The following is a 19,093-nucleotide window of genomic DNA, read 5'->3' on the forward strand; positions in this document are numbered from 1 at the left end:
GTTTTCGAGTCTCAAAAAGTCAGACTGAAGTATGTGTTGAAGGTCAGAGAGGCTATGGCTGTGTGCATATAGGATTGTGTCATCTGCATACATGTGTATTGAGGCTTCCTTACAAGCTGTGGGAAGATCATTGATGAACACTGAGAAGAGTAGGGGCCCCAGAACAGAGCCTTACGGGACACCACAGGTGATATCCGGGGGGTTGGAGTTAGAGCCTGAGATGGACACATGTTGGGATCTACCTGATAGGTAGGACTGAAACCAGTTTAAAGCATGCTTCCCTATTCCAGAGCTCTGGAGTTTGTTAAGCAGGATAACATGATCAACTGTGTCAAAAGCCTTTGCAAAATCTAAGAATACTGCACCAGTAAGAATGATGGCTTTGGGTTTATGCATAAGGCACCATGCCCTTAGTTCGTCCAGTTTGGGCAGCAGGCTACGGATATTTATATGGGCGACAGATAGCCCTTTTGTAATTTAAAGGTGGAATTCTCAGGGGCATGGGACAGAGCTGAAATGGGAGGACCTGGGTTAGGCTCAATATCACCTGCTAAAGAGAGTAATAGTATGAGTAGAAATTTGGGTAGTTGTTTGCAAATTGTAAATTTGTGATGTTTGCCATTTGAGTGAGAGGTGGTTGGTGTGCTGGTTTTTAGAGTTCTCCACCAGCATTCAGTAGATAGTGCAAGGCTTTTGAGTAGTCCAGAGTGTATGGTATGTGTCAGCAGTAGGGGGGAAGGGGGAGGGGCTGGGGAGATGTGCCGGCAGCAGGGGAGACACACACACACAGAGAGACAAATCTCCCCCCGCTCTACATCTCACCCCCCCTCCCCGGTCCCCCTCAGGTCCACATCTCTCTACTCCCACTCCCCGGTTCACCTCGCTCCGCCTCTTCTTACCCCATTGATTGGCTGCTGGAATAGAGACTCAGCAGTGAAACCGAAGGGACGGGGTAAGGGGAGGGACAAACAGTATAAAGTTGTGCAGAATTAATACGACTGAATAAAAAGTTGTGCCCCACGGTCCCCACTGCGCACACCCCTGGTCCCCGCTGCTCACACTCCCCCTCCGTCGCCGCTGCGCACACTCCTTGTCCCCGCCGCACCCCCCCAGTTCCTGATGCTCATAACCCCCCCCCCCGGTCCCCGCTGCGCACACCCCCACAGCTCGCTCCACACCCAAACGCTCGCCTGCTTCTGCTGGAAATGATCACATATTGCTGGGCTGCAGGAGCCAGCGGCGGAGGCGCACATGGAAGCACAAGCAGGTAGCAGGCAAAATAAATACATTGTATTAAAAAAAAAACCATTGCAATCAATATTAGAGTCCCCGGGCGAAGCCGGGTACAAAAGCTAGTTATTTATATAATGGATCAAAATACTGTAAGTATAGATATAGGATAAAGTATCTGTCGTCTAAATTTGGCATAGGTTGAATTTCATGGACGCATGTCTTTTTTCAACTTCATCTACTATGTAACTATATCACTATTCACTACTCATTAGCACACATCTAATTTATCACTTTTTAGCCAGTCATACCTTGCTCAGAGGTTGCCAGTATATGTGTACATTGTGGAGGGACCAGATTACGGAGGCTGCATCAAGCCTCGATCAGGTGCTCAACTAGTTTGCAGAGGGACCAGGCCATCCTGTCAGACCTCACTCAGAGGTTGCCGTTATACACGCGCATTACTAAGGGACCAGTGACAGAGGGATTAGATTGGTGATTCTCAAACTTTTTGGGGTCACCACCCCCTTGCTTCCATAAAGTCACCCCCAGTGCCCCCTACACTACAAAAAAAACTTTATTCAGAATGGCGGTTTGCACATCCCATTAAGGAAGATAATAACAATAAAAGTAAAAACAGTAACAATTAATTGCATTTATTCAAATCCATTTTTGAGTAGTGGCTGTTGGCATGTAGCAGGGTATTTGTATCAGTTTGTTTGTGAAATATTTTAGTTGTTAGACATCCCTTGCTTCTGTATACTATGGTGTCAAAAAACATAACCTCGGTTGGGCTGAAACTGTCCATAAAGAGCATGGTAGACGGTATGTGATTGAGATAATCTATGAACTGCAGCAGTTCTGATTCTGCCCCCCAGATGAGGAAAATATCATCAATATATCTATAGTACATGATGATGTATTCTGAGAAGGGTGTGTCGTTGAGAATATGTGTTTGTTCGTAGCTGTCCATGTATATGTTCGCTAAGGAAGCTGCCATATTGGAGCCCATGGCTGTGCCCATTGTTTTTTAAGTAGAATTTATTTTCAAATTTGAAGAAGTTTTTGGGTAGAATGATGTAGAATGATGTCTATGAGTAGAAGTAAAAATTCAGAGGTTGGACCTATGTGATTGCCAAAGTTGCTGAGGTGGCATCCGATGGCATCTACACCTTGTTGTGAGGGATATTTGTGTATATACTTGCGACATCAACAGTAAGGCTGAGTCCATAGAGGGGGTAACAGGGCTGTACCACGCTGACGCTGAGGCTCGCCTGCTGAAATCTGCGCGATTTCATGCCCATGCAGGCGAGCCAGCGGGCGCGATCGGGAGGCAGGGGGAGACTGAGGGAGGCGGGGCAGTGACATCGCTGGACCAATCGCCCGCGACGCACTGACGTCAACGTCACGGCGCCGTGACGTTGACGCTGCTCCGCGCTGATTGGATGTTTTCAGCCGACAGAGCTCTGAAAAACAGCTTGGCTGTTGGCTGAAAAATCCAGTGCCTCAGCACGCCTGCGGACGCTCGCGTGAGCCCCCTCTAAAGACATCCTGATGGAGGATGCAGGGGCTCAGCGCGGAGCGTCCGCACGGCTCAGCGCGGCCTCCCCTGCTATGGACTCGGCCTAACAAGTATCACATTCTCTATATCAATAGTTAATCCCTGTAGGTGCTTAATAAAGTCGGATGTGTCTTTGATGTATGATTTCATGTTAATCACCATGGGCTGTAGATAGAAGTCTACATACTGTGAGATTGGGTGACACAGTGAACCCCTCGCCGATATGATTGGTGATGCCATCTCAGCAACTTTGATGAGCAACTTTCCAAGATAGTTGTGGACACTATATTCACCAGCGTCTCATTGTATATCTTTTTGAGACATTTCTAACTTGTTAGCAATTTTGCAACTTTGTGTCCTAGTACACACCTATTTTCTTGTGTGAATGTCTGTAGTTTCCACTTGTAGACATGCAAATGAGCACACCGTGTCACCTTTTGCCTGAAATCCAACCTCGCACTGATGAGACCCATTAAGGTCGAAACATGTCTGAGTGGTTTCTCTGGCTTTGCATATAATCCCATGCTGTGCTTAAAAGCTGTGTCAATAGCGAGCATTAGCCTATAAGGGGTCCATGTAAAAATGGATTTCAGACAAAAGGTGACACGGTGTGCTCGTTTGCATGTCATCTGCCAGAAACCCTTGCTGCAGTGGAAGCACTGTATGCTAGGTGATAATGGTGAAAGGCAGGGTTGCATACCGGTCTAAGACGTGAATGTGCTCACAAGGGATTTTTTTTTATTTGATATGCAAACACACAAGCACACAATAACGTTCAGAGAACGTTAGCAGAGATAGTGTTAGGACTTGCAGAAAGAGGGCAAACCTTGATGTTGTTTGCAAGCTTACAAAATGCTTTGGCCAAAGGGTTTAACCAAGTGACACTCACTTATGAATAACAGATAAGTAATTAACTATATGATTTGTCATGTGGGATGGTGCATTGGGGTTCTCAGTCTTTTACCATATATCCTTGATTGTAAGGTGCCATAGATTGTAAGACCCACAATCGATTTGGCACTTATAATCGAGGACATTTACTTTTCACTTTCCTGAAACATGGTGAAGTCCCATGTCAGCGGAGGATGAAGTGGGCGGTGGAAGCGGTAGGAAAAGCCCCACGTCTGCAGAGGATTGGAGATAAGTCAATGTTTTCCTGCTGCCGCATGCCCGACCACTATCACAACATGAGACCTGAGCAGGAAGAGAGCGGCATAGGATAACGGCAGGGGAGGAGCGCGCTGTAACACTGGAAGTTGACCAGTGTCTGACTTCCGGTGTTACAGCACGCTCCTCCCCAGCCGTTCTCCTATGCCGCTCTCCTCCTGCTCAGATCTCATGGTATGATGGAGTTTTCCTGCTTGCCGCAGCACGTCAGCCGTCATATCTTCAATCCTCGGCAGACATGGGACCTCTCCTGCCGCCACCCGCTTCATCCTTCGCTGACATGGGACCTGTCCTGAAACATGGTAAGTGAGGAGGGGGTTAGTAGACACTTTTTTAAATACATTTTTTAAAAACATTGATTCTAAGATGCAACCAAATTTTAGACAGGTGAAAATCGGAAAAAAAGTGCGTCTTAGAATCAAGGAAATACGGAAAATAGATCTACTATATATTTCAGAGTGTTTGTCTGTGTGTCTCATTATGCACACCCAACCTATAAGACCTAGAACAACCAAACTTGGAAAGATTACTTTATGTATCAAAATAAGGAGAACTGTCATGGTTTGGACACTTTCGAACAGTCCAAGGGGGTTGCACTGTAGGAGTTATTACAATTTCTCTAAGCAAGTCAAACACTAGTTGTTGTACCTGGTAGGCTATGTACTGAATATGGGATGTGACATCCTACTGGTAACATCATAATACACATTACCTGGTGGCAAATAAGTAGAGTCCGACAGTTTATAAAGTTGACACAGAAAGCAGACGAAGAAAGAAAGAGAGAAAGAGAAAGTCAGTTGGCACGTGAGGAGAAAGTAAGAATGCTGGAGGAGAGGAGGGAAGAATTGGGGATATCATAAGGTATTAAAAGGAAAGTGATGGGAGGAAGAGATATGAAGGGGGGAGTAAGAGGTGAGTAGGGGGCAGGGTTGAGAGCAGGGAGGGAGACCCGTGTGAAGCCAGGCTTTATGACTCCAGAATACTGCAACCAGTGCAAAGCTGCACGCAATCTCACTGTGTGCAGCTTGAGCGGAGCGGGGCGACTAGTTAAACAAGTAAGGGAAAATCAGGGTAAGTATGCCAAATAAATCATAGTTCAAATGAAAGAGTTACACAAAAGGCTCATTATTGAAGGGAAATATATAGTACTCAATTGAAAATCACCAGCACCCATGTTAATCTTGTCTGTGTACAATTGTATTTATATTACAGCTGTTTTAAGGGTCATTAAAAGTAATTGCAGTTCTGTGTTCATAAAATTTGTGAAAATGCAGTTTGACAGAATTATCTAACCACTCAATTTACTTTATGTTCAAATATGTATTATAGGCTAAAGCAGTAAAATTCTGGGCATTATTGAAAACCCTGCTCTCTGATTTGATAATGCCCGGAATTTTAACCAATCAGTAATGCCCGGAATTTTTGCAGCTTGCATTGCGTATATTTTCAATGCGTTTATTTCCAGCCAAATCAGCTTTCAGAACAGCTCTGAGACAGGACAGGGGATTGGGCAGGGGATTGGTCAGGAAGTATCAGCCACGGGTTGACTCCTCCCCCTCCCTCGTGAAACAGAGCTGATTGAGTGACAGCAGATTCTGTTGAATTGGGAGGGGAGAGGGGGGGGGGGATTCTGCAAAGTAAGGAAGTGGCTGTCTGCAGTTTGTTTTGTGGCCGCAGTTTGTGTTTGTGTGTCAGTAGCAGTATTTATGGGTGTAGCAGCAGCAGTGTGTGTGGTGTGCTGTTGTGTTGTGTGTGTAGAGCTGCTGTGTTGTGTGTGTATGTATAGAGCTCGTTTGTGTGTCAGTAGCAGTGTTTATGTAGCAACAGCAGTGTGTGTGTATGGTGTGCTGTGGTATGTGTGTGTAGCAGCAGAGTTTGTGTGTAGCAACAGTTTGTGTGTGTGTTTAGAGCTGCTATGTGTGTGTAGAGGTGCTGTGTTGTATGTGTGTGTGTGTCAGTATCAGCAGCAGTGTGTGTGTGTGGTGTGCTATATGTGTGTGTAGCAGCAGCAGAGTTTGTGTGTAGCAGCAGTGTGTTTAGAGCTGTTGTGTTGTGTGTATGTAGAGCTGCAGGGTGTTTGTGTGTGTACCCAGAGAGGGCGGCAGTGTGTGGATATAGATAGCTGCAGTGTAAGCGTATATAGAGGTGGTTGAATGTATTTACCATTTTATTTTAATAAACAAATCTATATAACTATACAAAAGTGTCTATTATTTATGAAAAAAGCCTACATTTAGCCCATAATAGTAATAATCCCCTCAGAACAGGCAAATAATGCCCTGTTCTTCTGTGATTATTACTTAAGTAATGAATTGATGTTTTACAGTGTGTAAAAATGGTTCTAGTAATGTATTGTAAGCATGGCTGAGTTGATATAAAGTTTGAGTGCCATTTAGTTCAATATTGCTCGAAATCTCTTCATTTTTAAAGACTATTCATAACTTTATCAGGGTAAAATCAGAAATTAACAAACCTGAAGGTATCTAAACAAAAGTCAGATTTTCTTTTAAAAATAGAAACATTAATATTATTTATTGATTAAGAGTTTTCTGATGGTTGGGTGGATAGTTGAAGTGAGATATTGAATATTCACTCAACTCTTGATGTACCCTATTACCTTAAAAGGCACAGTCCCTTGCTTCTAGAGCCCAACTGCACCAATGGCATTAACATCTTTATTGAGTTAAATCTGGGTGATTAGAAAAAATATATGTATATATGCCTCAATGAAAATCTGACACTAAAGTATTTTATAATTTTTTTTTTTACAGGTAATGTGTAAACACGTGAGCGTAGAGTTTGGATGGGTTTGATTTCCTCGAGTTATTCCTTTTTGTGTCATGTCAGAGTTAAACAAAAATGTGCCCAAAGCCTCACCTCTTTCCCTTAACCTTTTTTTTCTCTAAATAAGACAGTCCTATTTATTGATGACCTGAACAATATCCTCCAATTACATAATGCATGGGTTTAGAAAAGTGCCATGGTTGCAATAACATTGCATTGCAAAAGTTAGATGTTAGACCATTTTTAACAGTGTGTATCTGTGATATACAGTATACAGTACTGCAAGTGCCTTAGTATATAAGCTTCAAGCATTATAGGACATTTGATGAAATCAAGAAAGCATAACTAGGACATTTAGAAAATGGCGTTTCAGTGAGCCTTTGAATGATTGCCCATTTTTCATATATACTCATTTTCTAATAGCTAACTAATAAATGCACCTTTAACTTTACATGGGTGTAAAAACTCCACAACTTATGATTAACAGAATTTCACCTATTAACAGTAGAATGGTTATTTTGTATTTTTTTTTGTTAACTTTGTCAGCTGCACTCGACCATTTTATTTGTGGCGAGAACGGATTGCATACCAAAGGCATACACTGTGTAAAGATTGTCCCTGGTTAAAGGATGCATCAGTAACAATAGCATTAGTAAACGGTTTGCTAGAATCCCCCATCAGCTAATTTTTCATATTTATGTTAACAAAAGCATTCCAGACTAAATTTATCACAAGGATGTTAAAGTGAAAAATACAGTGAATGAAATTTGTAGAAAATGATACTAGGCATTGTGGAATGACTTGTGTGCATCTACAGGATAGAGATGCACCAATTACCACCTATTACAGCTATAATACATTCCCCATTGTAAAAGTAATGCACAAATGTGTTCTGCAGACTGAATATCCTTTTAATAAAAATATCTGTATGAAAATATCAGGCATAATTTTTTTTTTGTACATCTCATATTCTTGTGCATTATCAAAAGAAACCAAAGCAGGGACGATATTTTATAATGAACAACCCTTTCTGTTAACAGTATATACAAACTGAGATGTCTACTTTAACCCTTTCACCACAAGGACCCTAAAAAAATCAGGATGATTATAGGATTGTCAATTAAGTCTAGAACCAGAATTTCGAGTAATGGGAAGCGGTTTGAAAGAGCAAACCTTGTATGTTACTACCACAAAAAACAGTAGACTACACCAGGGGTGCTGAACTCCAGTCCTCAAGCCACCCCCCCCTCCCCAACGTCAACTGAGCCTCTGATTGAGCAACCTGTGCTGAAGCAGGGATATCCTGAAAACATGACCTGTTAGGGGAGGGGGGGAGGGGGGGTCTTGAGGACTGGAGCTGAGCCCCCCCCCCTCCTCCACTGTAGAAAAACTCTTTAGTTCAAGGCCTCTGCTTCTCATTACATGTAAATCTGATCAGAATGACCGCCCCCCTCCCCCCCGGCATCTTCAAGGTATTGTAACATTGGTCCAAACTTACTTATGAAATACAGGAGCTTCTTTTACCTTTATCACTGTATTTCTAAGTAGTATGAGAAAAACAAAATGAACATTTTTGGTCTGCATCAGCATTCTTAAATCTCTGAGCTTTATTACCTACAGTTCTGTTTCTAATGAGTAATACAAATAAAGCTCCCACTTTGCTTAATATCAAATCATAAGGATGAACTAGCATAGTTTATTATGCAATACAAGATAAAATGAGCACTAATCAGAAGAGAAAGGATAGGGAACAATACGGTACATCCTTAGTCCCGTTCAGCAAGAAACGTTAAAGATCAAACAACATTAAAGCACTTGGAGCACTTAGGTTTTACAGTATAAAAAATGTTTAGGCATTAAGCCATTCTACTAGGGTCATAGCAAATACTGTATGTCAGTGATTGTACAACATTTGCCATCAGCTAGAAGTAAAGGTAAATGTTGATAATGTAATGTAATCAAGTAAATGGGACAGGTGTTTTAACCTGTAGTTTTTGGAGTGAATATTTGCCACATTTTGTTCTAAGGGGAACTTATTTTGCCTTTGTAATATTACATACATTTTGATCAATTTCACACAGCAGGTTAGATTTTATTTGCCTTCATTATAAATGAGCACAAGCAGAGACTTATTTTGCACACTGTTCCAGGTAGAGTAACAGTCAGTCACTGCTGGAAGATTCAGAGCTGCTGGAAGAAGAGGATGAGGAAGAATGTCTCTCTCGTTTCCCTTTCTTCTTGTCTTTCTTATGATGTTTTCCTTTTTTTGATTTGCTTTTTATTTTTTTTTCTTTCCTTTGGGATTTTCTTTTCTTCGCTTTGGGGTCATCTCCAGATTCACTTGATGAATGTGACCTAAAATTAAATACATTATGCAATAAAAAGTATTTTACACAAGTATTACAAAAGCAGATGTACATTTTAGCAAAATCATATGTACTGCAGCTAATCTGCATGTTAAAGTCTCAGTTTCCCTTGACCCAGGTTTTTCAAATAATGCCACACTATTTTGGAGAGGAATTGTAAACCCCTCTGAAAATGATCTTATTGTACAAACGGATGTTCCTTCATGTATCATCTCGCAGTTCATCAACTACCACGGGTAAAAATTGACGATAAACATACACAACCATTTATTCTCCAATAATGTCTCTCTCTATTACTGAAGTATGTTTTTCAGCAGAAAGCAAACAATTATACAAAAGACAAAATAATTCACTAGAGGTATGCTCTCTTCAGTGTAGCAACTCTGTCAAGCATCAGAGTGAAATACATAAAAAAGCTGTGTGTGCTGTGCACGCGCATAGTAAGTGAAACTTCTTTGACTTTTGTCACAGAAATTGACTTATAACGCGCGTGCTCGGCACACATGTGTCAGTGTGTCAGTCAGTGAGTATGTATGTGTTTGTTTGTGTGTGTGTGTCAGTCAGTGTATGTATCTGTGCCGGTCAGTGTATGTATCTGTACCGGTCAGAGTGTGTGTGTGTGTGTGTGTGTGTGTGTGTGTGTGTGTGTGTGTGTGTGTGTGTGTGTGAATGTCTCTGTGTCGGTCAGTGAGTGTATGTGTGTCAGTCAGTGTGCGTGCGTATGTGTGTCAGTCAGTGTGTGTGCGTATGTGTGACAGTCAGTGTGCGTGCGCGTGCGTCAAAGTGTGCGTGCGTCAAAGTGTGCATGCGTCAGTGTGTGTGTGTATGTGTTTATTGGCAGCAGTACCAGCATCATGAATGTTGAGCGGGTGGGGGAGCTCACAGTGGGGGGGAAGGAATAGGCACATCATTCAGGGGCGGTGTTCGGTACATCACTGGGGTGTGCGTGCGTGTGTCAGTGTGTGTCAGAGTGTGCGTGTGCGTGCGTGTGTCAGTGTGTGCGCGTGCATCAGAGTGTGTGCGTGCGTCAGAGTAAGTGTGTGTGTGTGTGTGTGTGTGTGTGTGTGTGTCAGTCAGTGTGTGTGTGTGCGTCAGAGTAAGTGTGTGTGTGTCATTGTGTGTATGTGTCAGTCAATGTGTGTATGTCAGTGTGTGCGTGTCTGTCAGTGTGTGTGTGTCTGTCAGTGTATGTGTATCTCTCTGTGTGTACCGTATGTCTCTCTGTCTGTGTCCTGCCCCCTCTCTCCTGACTCCCCCCACCCCCGACGGAGCTGCGGACCCGGGGGGCTCAGTCTGAGTCTTCTGAGCAGATACCCCCCCCACCCCCCGGCGGCGCGCTCAAGCTCCCCCTTCCCCACCCCCCGGCGGCGCGCTCAAGCTCCCCCCTTCCCCACAACCCGGCGGCGCGCTCAAGCTCCCCCCTTCCCCACAACCCGACGGCGCGCTCAAGCTCCCCCCTTCCCCACCCCCCCCGGCGGCGCGCTCAAACCACCCTATTCCCAGGCGCCGCTGCCAGCCGCTTCTGCGCATGCGTGGCGCGCGGCATGGCGGCGGAACAGCGGCGCCGTGGCAGTTAGGAGCGGCGGCTATCGCCGCCGCATGTGAGCAACTAGGTGTGGGTGTGTGGGAGGGTGAGGGGTGCGGCGGCGATTAGGAGCGGCGCCGGCGGCGACAGGGGGGGGCGTGTGAGCGGAGCGGCGTCCATTACATGACGTCACTTCCGTTTCACATTTCGCCCCCCCATCTATCCAGTTTTATCCCATCAGAGGTGCCACTAAAGAAGTTTCACTTCAAAAAAAAAAAAAAGCAGCGGTCATTCATATGGGTGCAGGGTCTGTAGATTTCCTTACAAGGAGCCAACGAAAGCAAATCGGTTGACCGTGTTAAAAACACCATTTATTTCTGGGAGCATGCAGCAAATGACAACATTTCAGGCCACAAGAGGCCTTTCTTCAGGTAAGTCGGTTAAACTAAATGTAACCACTGTCCGTTTTAAATATTATGGCGAGCGCCATCGCTCTGCCATGGAAGTGACATAATCCTTGTCTTCTTTCACTTCTTTAGTTCCTTGTTCTGTTAATGGTGACGTCAGCACGTAGCCGCATGGTGACATCATGCATTCCACAGGATCGACTGAAGACTTCAATACAATCTCTATACACAGTCAATTCTTGTTTATGTACTTCACAATCACACCAGACAGACATTGGAATACGGCTCAAATACAATGCAACAAGTCACTGCTTCTTCGTACATCGGGGTGGCTTGCATGACCCCCTCTTCTGCCTCTGTGATGAATGCTGTTACCTGTTGGGCAGTTTCCACTTCAATGCTTGATCTCATGTTCAGAACTTTGCAGAGTATACTTTAATGCTGTGCTTTGAATTAGTTAGCAATACATCTCTGAATAAGCAGCTGGCCACATAGGATGTGTGTGCATGAACACAACCCAAAGCATGGAGTGGGAGCGCTAGGCAGGACCCCTGGAATATTCCTCTTACCAGTACACGTACCTATACTGCAGCAACACCTGTTTGATTTTTCCCTGCAATCACATCACCCACCACTATCTACAGCAAGCAAGCTCTTGGACGGATACATAAACACTTAACACTCCATGCTTTGGGTTATGTTCATGCACACATCCTATGTGGCCAGCTGCTTATTCAGAGATTTATTGCTTCTTGTGCATGCCTGGAGATCTAGAGTAATAACTTACCACACACTCTGGGAGTTGTTTCTCACAGGCTGTCTTTATTCTCTGAGTATTATTTTAGCAGTAAGACTTGAAAGATCATGGCTCTTGATTGATGTGCTAAGTTAGATATATTCACTCTAGCACTCTTATGTTTCTTGTTGTGTACATATTGTGATATACATGCTTACATATTAGCTACCTTTATTGTTGGTGGATGTAGGTAAATATGTTTTGCCATTTTATAGGATTGATGACCACCCTCCTTATATACAAGTGTTCTCTGCAGTGCTCGTGTCAGGGGTCCATGCCTCATTTTAACTATTCTGTACTGTTTTCTTTTATGTATTAGTGTCAGCTTAATAAATTGTTTATTCTCATATTTGGTACATTTGAGTGTCTCTACGGGACTTTTTCCTGTTTTTGTCCTATTATCCATTTCCTGTGAGCACCGCCGGACATGGTTATTATACCTTAATATACCGGCTTAGGGTGACCAATCATATTTAACAGTAGATGCGGGGTTACTCTTTTATATATATATATATATATATATATATATATATTATATATATAATATATATATATATAAATATTAGACACACACACAATTATATACACACACAATTATGCAGTGCAGTCTTCTTCATCAATCCTGGTGCTGGGAGAAGTATTTCTATATTTATACATTTTTACTCTTTATCCATATAGTAACATCATGTTCACTTATTTTTGTTTCCAATACATGTACTGTACTGTATATTCCATGAATCTGAGTGGTTATGTACCAGAATACCTGAATGCATTACTCAGAAATAGCGATATTTGTTATGGCAGGTATGGTATACAATTAAAACAGAGTACTGCACACTAATACCAATTGCCATTATATTAATATAACTATAGCTACCAACCATTCATCTTAAAAGTCATAATGTGTATCAATTTTAAACTCATTCTTTTCACTGGTTTTTATTATTATTCTGGTGATTTGTTACATTTTATTTGAGCCATTTTCTAATGTCCATTTGGTGCAATTGTGAAGTACATTGACGAGGAATGACTGTATATAGAGATTGTATTGAGGTCTTCCTTGCATTCTATCAGCCAATTCGGGGGAATGCATGGCTTTGGCTGTGTGCTGTCTTCACCAATACCAGAACATGGAACGTGAATCACAGGAAGACCACCAGGAGGATGTCACTTCCGGGGGCTGAACAAAGGTGCTTGCCAGTATATTTAAAACAGTTGGTTGCTGTATTAAAACATTTTTTCACTCTGTTAGCTGAAGGCCACTCGTGGCCTGAAATGTTGAAGTGAAACTTCTTTGGTGGTGCCTACAGGGTTTTCATTGGAAAAAATCCTTGCCACGAAAAACCGTAACGCGAGTGATGTCATGGTACTAAAAGGCATGTGCCGTAGTGCGTTGCAGTCACACATGCACAAAAAAATACTATGCCGGGCTCGTCGCACATGAGCAGTGGCTGTCGGGGTCACACACACACACACACACACACACACACACACACACACACACACACACACACACACACACACACACACACACACACACACACACACACACACACACACACACACACACACACACACACACACACACACACACACACACACACACACACACACACACACACACACACAGTTAGTATAACTAAAACAGGTGTGTGCCGAGCACGCGCGCTCTAAATCAAACTTCTTTGCGTTTTGCCACTGACGTGTTTTGAATTTTAATTAAAAATATCACCATCACAAATACAATATCTGTGACAAAACAGTGACCAAGGACAAAGAAGTTTCACTTAAATGCGCGTGCTCAGCACACACAACTTTTTTGTAATTTGCCCAGAAATAAATGGTGTTTCGAACACGATGAACTGATTGCTTTCATCTGTTCATTGTCAAGAAAAAACTACAGACCGCAAGTCCATGTGTTTTTCAGCAGGCCATTGGACAGATTACTATTACAATGCACCCTGCACCCATTTCCTTAATACTGTGCTTCGTCAATCCAAAAGTTGATAGAGTGCAGTACTAGGGCAAAAAAGCATAGTAAAGTGTAAAACGCTATACTATCTGATGACCTATTGATATAGCTAGCTCTTTTCTGAATATCACTGTAAAAAGTATATTATAACAGTACAAATTAATGTATATTCTTATTACATATGTTAACTGGCTGTATTTTATATTACTGGTTCTTTTAAAGAACCAACTATTTATTTTTTGAAAAGTCACTTACCATTTGTATTTTTGCAGCATCAAATCTTTCTAAATGCAGTCCATGGTGCTCTGACCCAGTGTTTAATAAAGAGTGTTATAAAAGAGAAAAGAGCACCAATGTTCAAAATTCTATTTGTGTAATAATGAGAAGAAAAATATTCGACTAGTGGGTCACTATATGTACAAAATTGGTATATGTAAAAATAAGTTCCATGTTCAATAAAAACAAACTTGCATACATACAGTACAAGTATGCAAGTCCAGTACACACACATTAAAAAGAAAAAGACGAAAATCTGAAGATTCCAAACTTTTCTAAGTCCTGCTGCCGGAGACAGAAGTAGGAGTTTCCAGGTCCCCTCACAATTAAGAAAATTGAGAAATTCAGACATGGGAGAAGAAGTGGCTCAGTGAGTAAAGACCTAGACTCTGCAAATAAGGACACAGAGTTTGAATCATGGGAATCTGGTTCAATTTCTGGTGTCAGCTCCTTGTGACAGCTCCTTGACTTGGCAAGTCACTATATCTCCATGTGCCTCAGGCACCAACAACAGATTGTAAGATCGTGTGAGCAGTTACATATATGTAAGAATAGGAGATCCTGAGGAAACTGTGAAAACAACTTGTACTATAACATAATATAATTCATGATCTTCCCTTTTGCCAAAATTTATTTTGGGATATTTTTTTTTTTTTTAAGGAAAAAACGAGTTTCAACTCTCATGCTCTCATAAATGGGAAAACAGACAGTTGATGGTCTTGTGTAAGACAATTATAAGTTATTACCCTAAGAAAATAACAAGCCATATATGGAAAGGTGTTATAAATATATTGAGAGAATGTGTTGCAGCTGAAAACATCTCTCTACTGAATGAGCTTTTCTTCCATAACTATAAAATTATCTTCAGCTATAAGATTATTTCTAAAACAATTTATTTGTAAATATAGTGGGTAGATGAATATCAAACTTGGATCTATTTATAACAACATACATTTAATTATTTCCCCTACATAAAAGATCCCAAAGAAATAGTCTCTCCCTCCCAATTACCTGAGAATCTCTCATCAAATTCTTCTTCTATCAATCAATTTCACAGGTAGATACAACTGCTTAGTGATCCCTCCTAGATCCCATAAGATCAAAATCCTAAATAATAATCCTAATGCTATTATTCATCATAATGCTATCAGCATATGAACATTTTGCAATTACAGGCATATCCCGCATTAACGTACGCAATGGGACCGGAGAATGAATGTAAAGCGAAAATGTACTTAAATGTACTTTTCCCCACTTATCGATGCATGTACTGTACTGCAATCTTCATATACATGCATAACTGATGTAAATAACACATTTGTAACAGGCTCTATAGTCTCCCCGCTTGCGCACAGCTTCGGTACAGGTAGGGAGCCAGTATTGCTGTTCAGGACGTGCTGACAGGCGCATGCATGAGCTGCCATTTTCCTATTGAGCGATATGTACTTACTCGCGAGTGTACTTAAAGTGAGTGTCCTTAAACCGGGGTATGCCTGTATATAGGATAGGCAATTATACTTCTATTTCCTCTAGAGAGAAAAGAGGAAAATATATATGTTCTCTCAATTAAGTACACATACATGGATTTGTAGAGCCCTTTGTTATTTCCCCTTCTTGAATTGATTCATATAGAAGTATCCTAAAACAATAAGCTAATCACCTGCCGTTTGAAGTGGTATTTTTTCTGTTTCATTTTAACACCTAATAGAAAACTACTCTGTAGTTGATGATTCTAAAATCTGGTGACTACAAGAGTAATCAAACTGTTAAATCTAAAATTCCCATACTTAAAATTATGTATTTTCCTGGAACATAGCCTAAACCTGTATTTAAGGGCATGAGACATGATACCAAACAATACCTCTTAGGAAGCCTAAATGTGAAATGCGTAGGGTTGGACTATTGAGGCTTCCGTAGCTGTTCGGCATTCATTAAACTGATATGGAAAATCTGGACTATGAGGTTCTTTTTGCTGATAGGGAGGGGGGGGGGGCAGAATTGCTTGTAATGTAATACAGCAGGGCCCTGCTTCTCGGCGAACCGCTGATAACTTCGGTCCCGCGCGCACAAGGGGGGAAATGCCGGGTTGCGCATGCGCATAGCTGAAAATCGCTGCTTTCCGGCGATTTTCACTATACGGCGGGCCCTTAGAACGGAACCCACCGTATGCCCGGCTTTAATTGCATGTGATGAATGGGTTAAATATGTCTGTATATTAGGTGACTAATGGTTCTGATGTGACATGTGATGTATAGCAAAAATTGAATAAAAACTGAAGAGAATGCCTTTCTTCAGAACCAGCTCCAGTCTTGTATGACAATTGATTCTTCCTGCACGTGTTTGTAAGTATCAATAAATTACACATTCCTGCAAAATAACCTAGACTCCAGTTATTGATGATCAGCTTCAATGAGGGTCCATAGCAACAACTACACACGAGACTCTGACCTCTAGAGCATCGACGCGCTCATGCTATGTCCTGGACGTGACCAGAGCCGCTAGAGAGGACTCAGATTGCTTGGTCGACCCAAGCTCAAGACATATGTTTGCGAGTGCTATTACTGCCTCTTATTCTAATTTCTTTATAAAACCGGTATTATGCTATGTTTTTTATATTTTTTTTTTGTAAGGCTCTCAAAGAAGACAAAACTATTCGAAGATACACTGAAATAGAGTACCTAAACTGAGGAAACACCACAAGTTTATGGTTACAGAACACTCAGATTTTTATATGCATTTGTATTTCGGTTATTACAAGTGAAAATTTTTAAACAATATCACACTATTGTTTTTCTCTGTTTGCTTCTCCTCCTTTTTCCCTTTGATCCATGTGCCAGAGGAGTCTTCATTTTGCAGTGTTTAATAAACACTGTTTAAGCCACTTTGATCACTGCATAAAACCAATCCTACGGATTGAGTGGTAAAAAAAACCCCAAATGGACACAAAACCTTTTTCCATATGCACTTTTCTCCAAATGGGACTCAATGGTACGCAGAACATAGGAATTTTAATAGACAGAGTCCCTGCACAATCTATGGGAGATAAAAGTGACTTGCCCAAGGTCACAAGGAGCCGAAACCAGGAATTGAACAAGGTTCCCCTGATTCAAACTCTGTGTCATTGTTTGTAGAGTCAGGATCTTTACTCACTGAGCCACTTCTTCTCCCGTGTTTGAATTTCTAATTTTTTTGCTTCCTTATAAAGGTTCTGTTTCTGGAATTGGACAAGCTGTTACATAAAGCAAAGTATTTTTCACCTGCAGAAGCAAACACACCAAATACGTTTTAGGGAAATCAGAGAAAAACGTTAAAAAAACGCAGGCAGTTTGAAAAATAAATAAATCAGGGAGGTGATGAAGGGACCTCGAGATGGCTCCGAAAATGTTGAATACCTGTGGATATGGATTAAATACCTTTTTATTTTTTTCCATCTACCTGTAGAGTGGTATCTCCCTGGCCATTTCATTTTGGTGAAGTATCTTTTTTTTATATACTATTTATGATGCATGCACTTGCCAATTGTGAGCAAACTTTTTTGTGTATATATGGTGTGCTTAATTTCCCCACCTACTGTAGGTAGGAAGCATGGGGTGTCTGGAGCAGAACCGGGTTAATTTCAGCTCTGGGGATCCCCTGCTCTCCGAGATATGTACCATAATAAAAGTTATACATTAACCAAATAGGAAAAAAAAACCAATCATAACAGTGTTTCAAAAACAGAATTGCTAATACCACTTAAAAAAAATAATAAAAATAAAAACCTACGTCAACGATTTTCAAAAACTACCTTTTTCCTTGTTTCCTGGATTTTGATTTATCTTTTTTTCGCTTCTGCTTCTTCTTTCCCACCTCCGTCACAGCTGTTGAAATGTAAAGTGTATATTAAGTGGCAGAAATATTAGCAGATTGTTGTCAAAACAGCAGCTACATTTTAAGCACTTCAATATGTCAACAGTAAAGATTTTGCTTTTCTTCTATTGCAGAAACCTAAAGCAGCAATCTCTACCGTCTGAGGTTACCATGGTAAACTTTAGACTGCACTGGGGAGAACTCCATGTTAACCTTGTGTACACTTAATATTGCACACGCTTATATGTCCTGAACGGAGCAACGGATTTAAAAAATGAAAATAGTGTTGGAAAAGATTATGTATAAGATGTTAAAACAGTATTGGTGATCCTTGTGGACGGCTGCTTTCAAAGCTTGCACACACAAAATGTCAGCAGTCTTGGGGCAATATTTAACATGCAGTATCCTGCCACAAGGCCGTTCCAGGCTGATTAATGGTCTGTAAAGTGTCTTCCAGCACTAGAGGGTGCTTTGTGGCAGAAGACTGAGTAAACAAGAACAGAAAAGCCAGCTTCTATAGCGTCCCATCCCCTCTTAGCAATTCTCACAAACTATCCTGTTTATCCTATGATTACCAATCTATTGATTGTATCAGTAAATAAAGAAAAATACATTTTTGTCCTTTGATTTTTTTTTAAAAGTGTTAAGAAGTAAGGATTAGTCTACCGTAAAATTAATCACATCGATTTATCTCATTAATAATAATAATAGCATGTTCTTGTATAGCGCTGCTAGTTGTACGCAGCGCTTTACAGAGTCATTTTGCAGGCACAGGTCCCTGCCCCGTGGAGCTTACAATCTATAGTTTTGGTGCCTGAGGCACAGGGAGATAAAGTGACTTGCCCAAGGTCACAAGGAGCCAACACGGGGAATTGAACCAGGCTCCCCTGCTTCAAACTCTCAGTGCCAGTCAGTGTCGTTACTCACTGAGCCACTTATTGATTAATGTCAAATTTTTCGGTCCCAATTGTGTTTTGTTTGCAAGTGTCTGTTAAAATTGGCATTTTTATTTGTAATACACTTGTTAAAAAAATGTGATTTTCAAAACAAGGTATTTCCTAAAGTAAATAGATCACACACACACACACACACACACACACACACACACACACACACACACACACACACACACACACACACACACACACACACACACACAC

At 41.5% G+C, this 19,093-nt stretch overlaps 1 protein-coding gene across 1 annotated transcript in view; it reads right to left on the minus strand.

Moving 5' to 3' along the window:
* Nucleotides 1-8,331: 8,331 nt before the first annotated feature.
* SREK1IP1 (SREK1 interacting protein 1) overlaps nucleotides 8,332-19,093 on the minus strand; it is a 52,851-nt gene continuing 42,089 nt past the window's right edge. The window contains exons 4-5 of the mRNA XM_075589994.1: nucleotides 17,872-17,944; nucleotides 8,332-9,097 (exon numbers count right to left, since the gene is read on the minus strand). Coding sequence (XP_075446109.1) covers nucleotides 8,905-9,097; nucleotides 17,872-17,944 — 266 coding nt within the window. The 3' untranslated portion in view covers nucleotides 8,332-8,904. The remainder of the gene's footprint in view (nucleotides 9,098-17,871; nucleotides 17,945-19,093) is intronic.

Source organism: Ascaphus truei, chromosome 1 (assembly GCF_040206685.1).
Source record: "Ascaphus truei isolate aAscTru1 chromosome 1, aAscTru1.hap1, whole genome shotgun sequence".
Taxonomy (NCBI): Eukaryota; Metazoa; Chordata; class Amphibia; order Anura; family Ascaphidae; genus Ascaphus; species Ascaphus truei.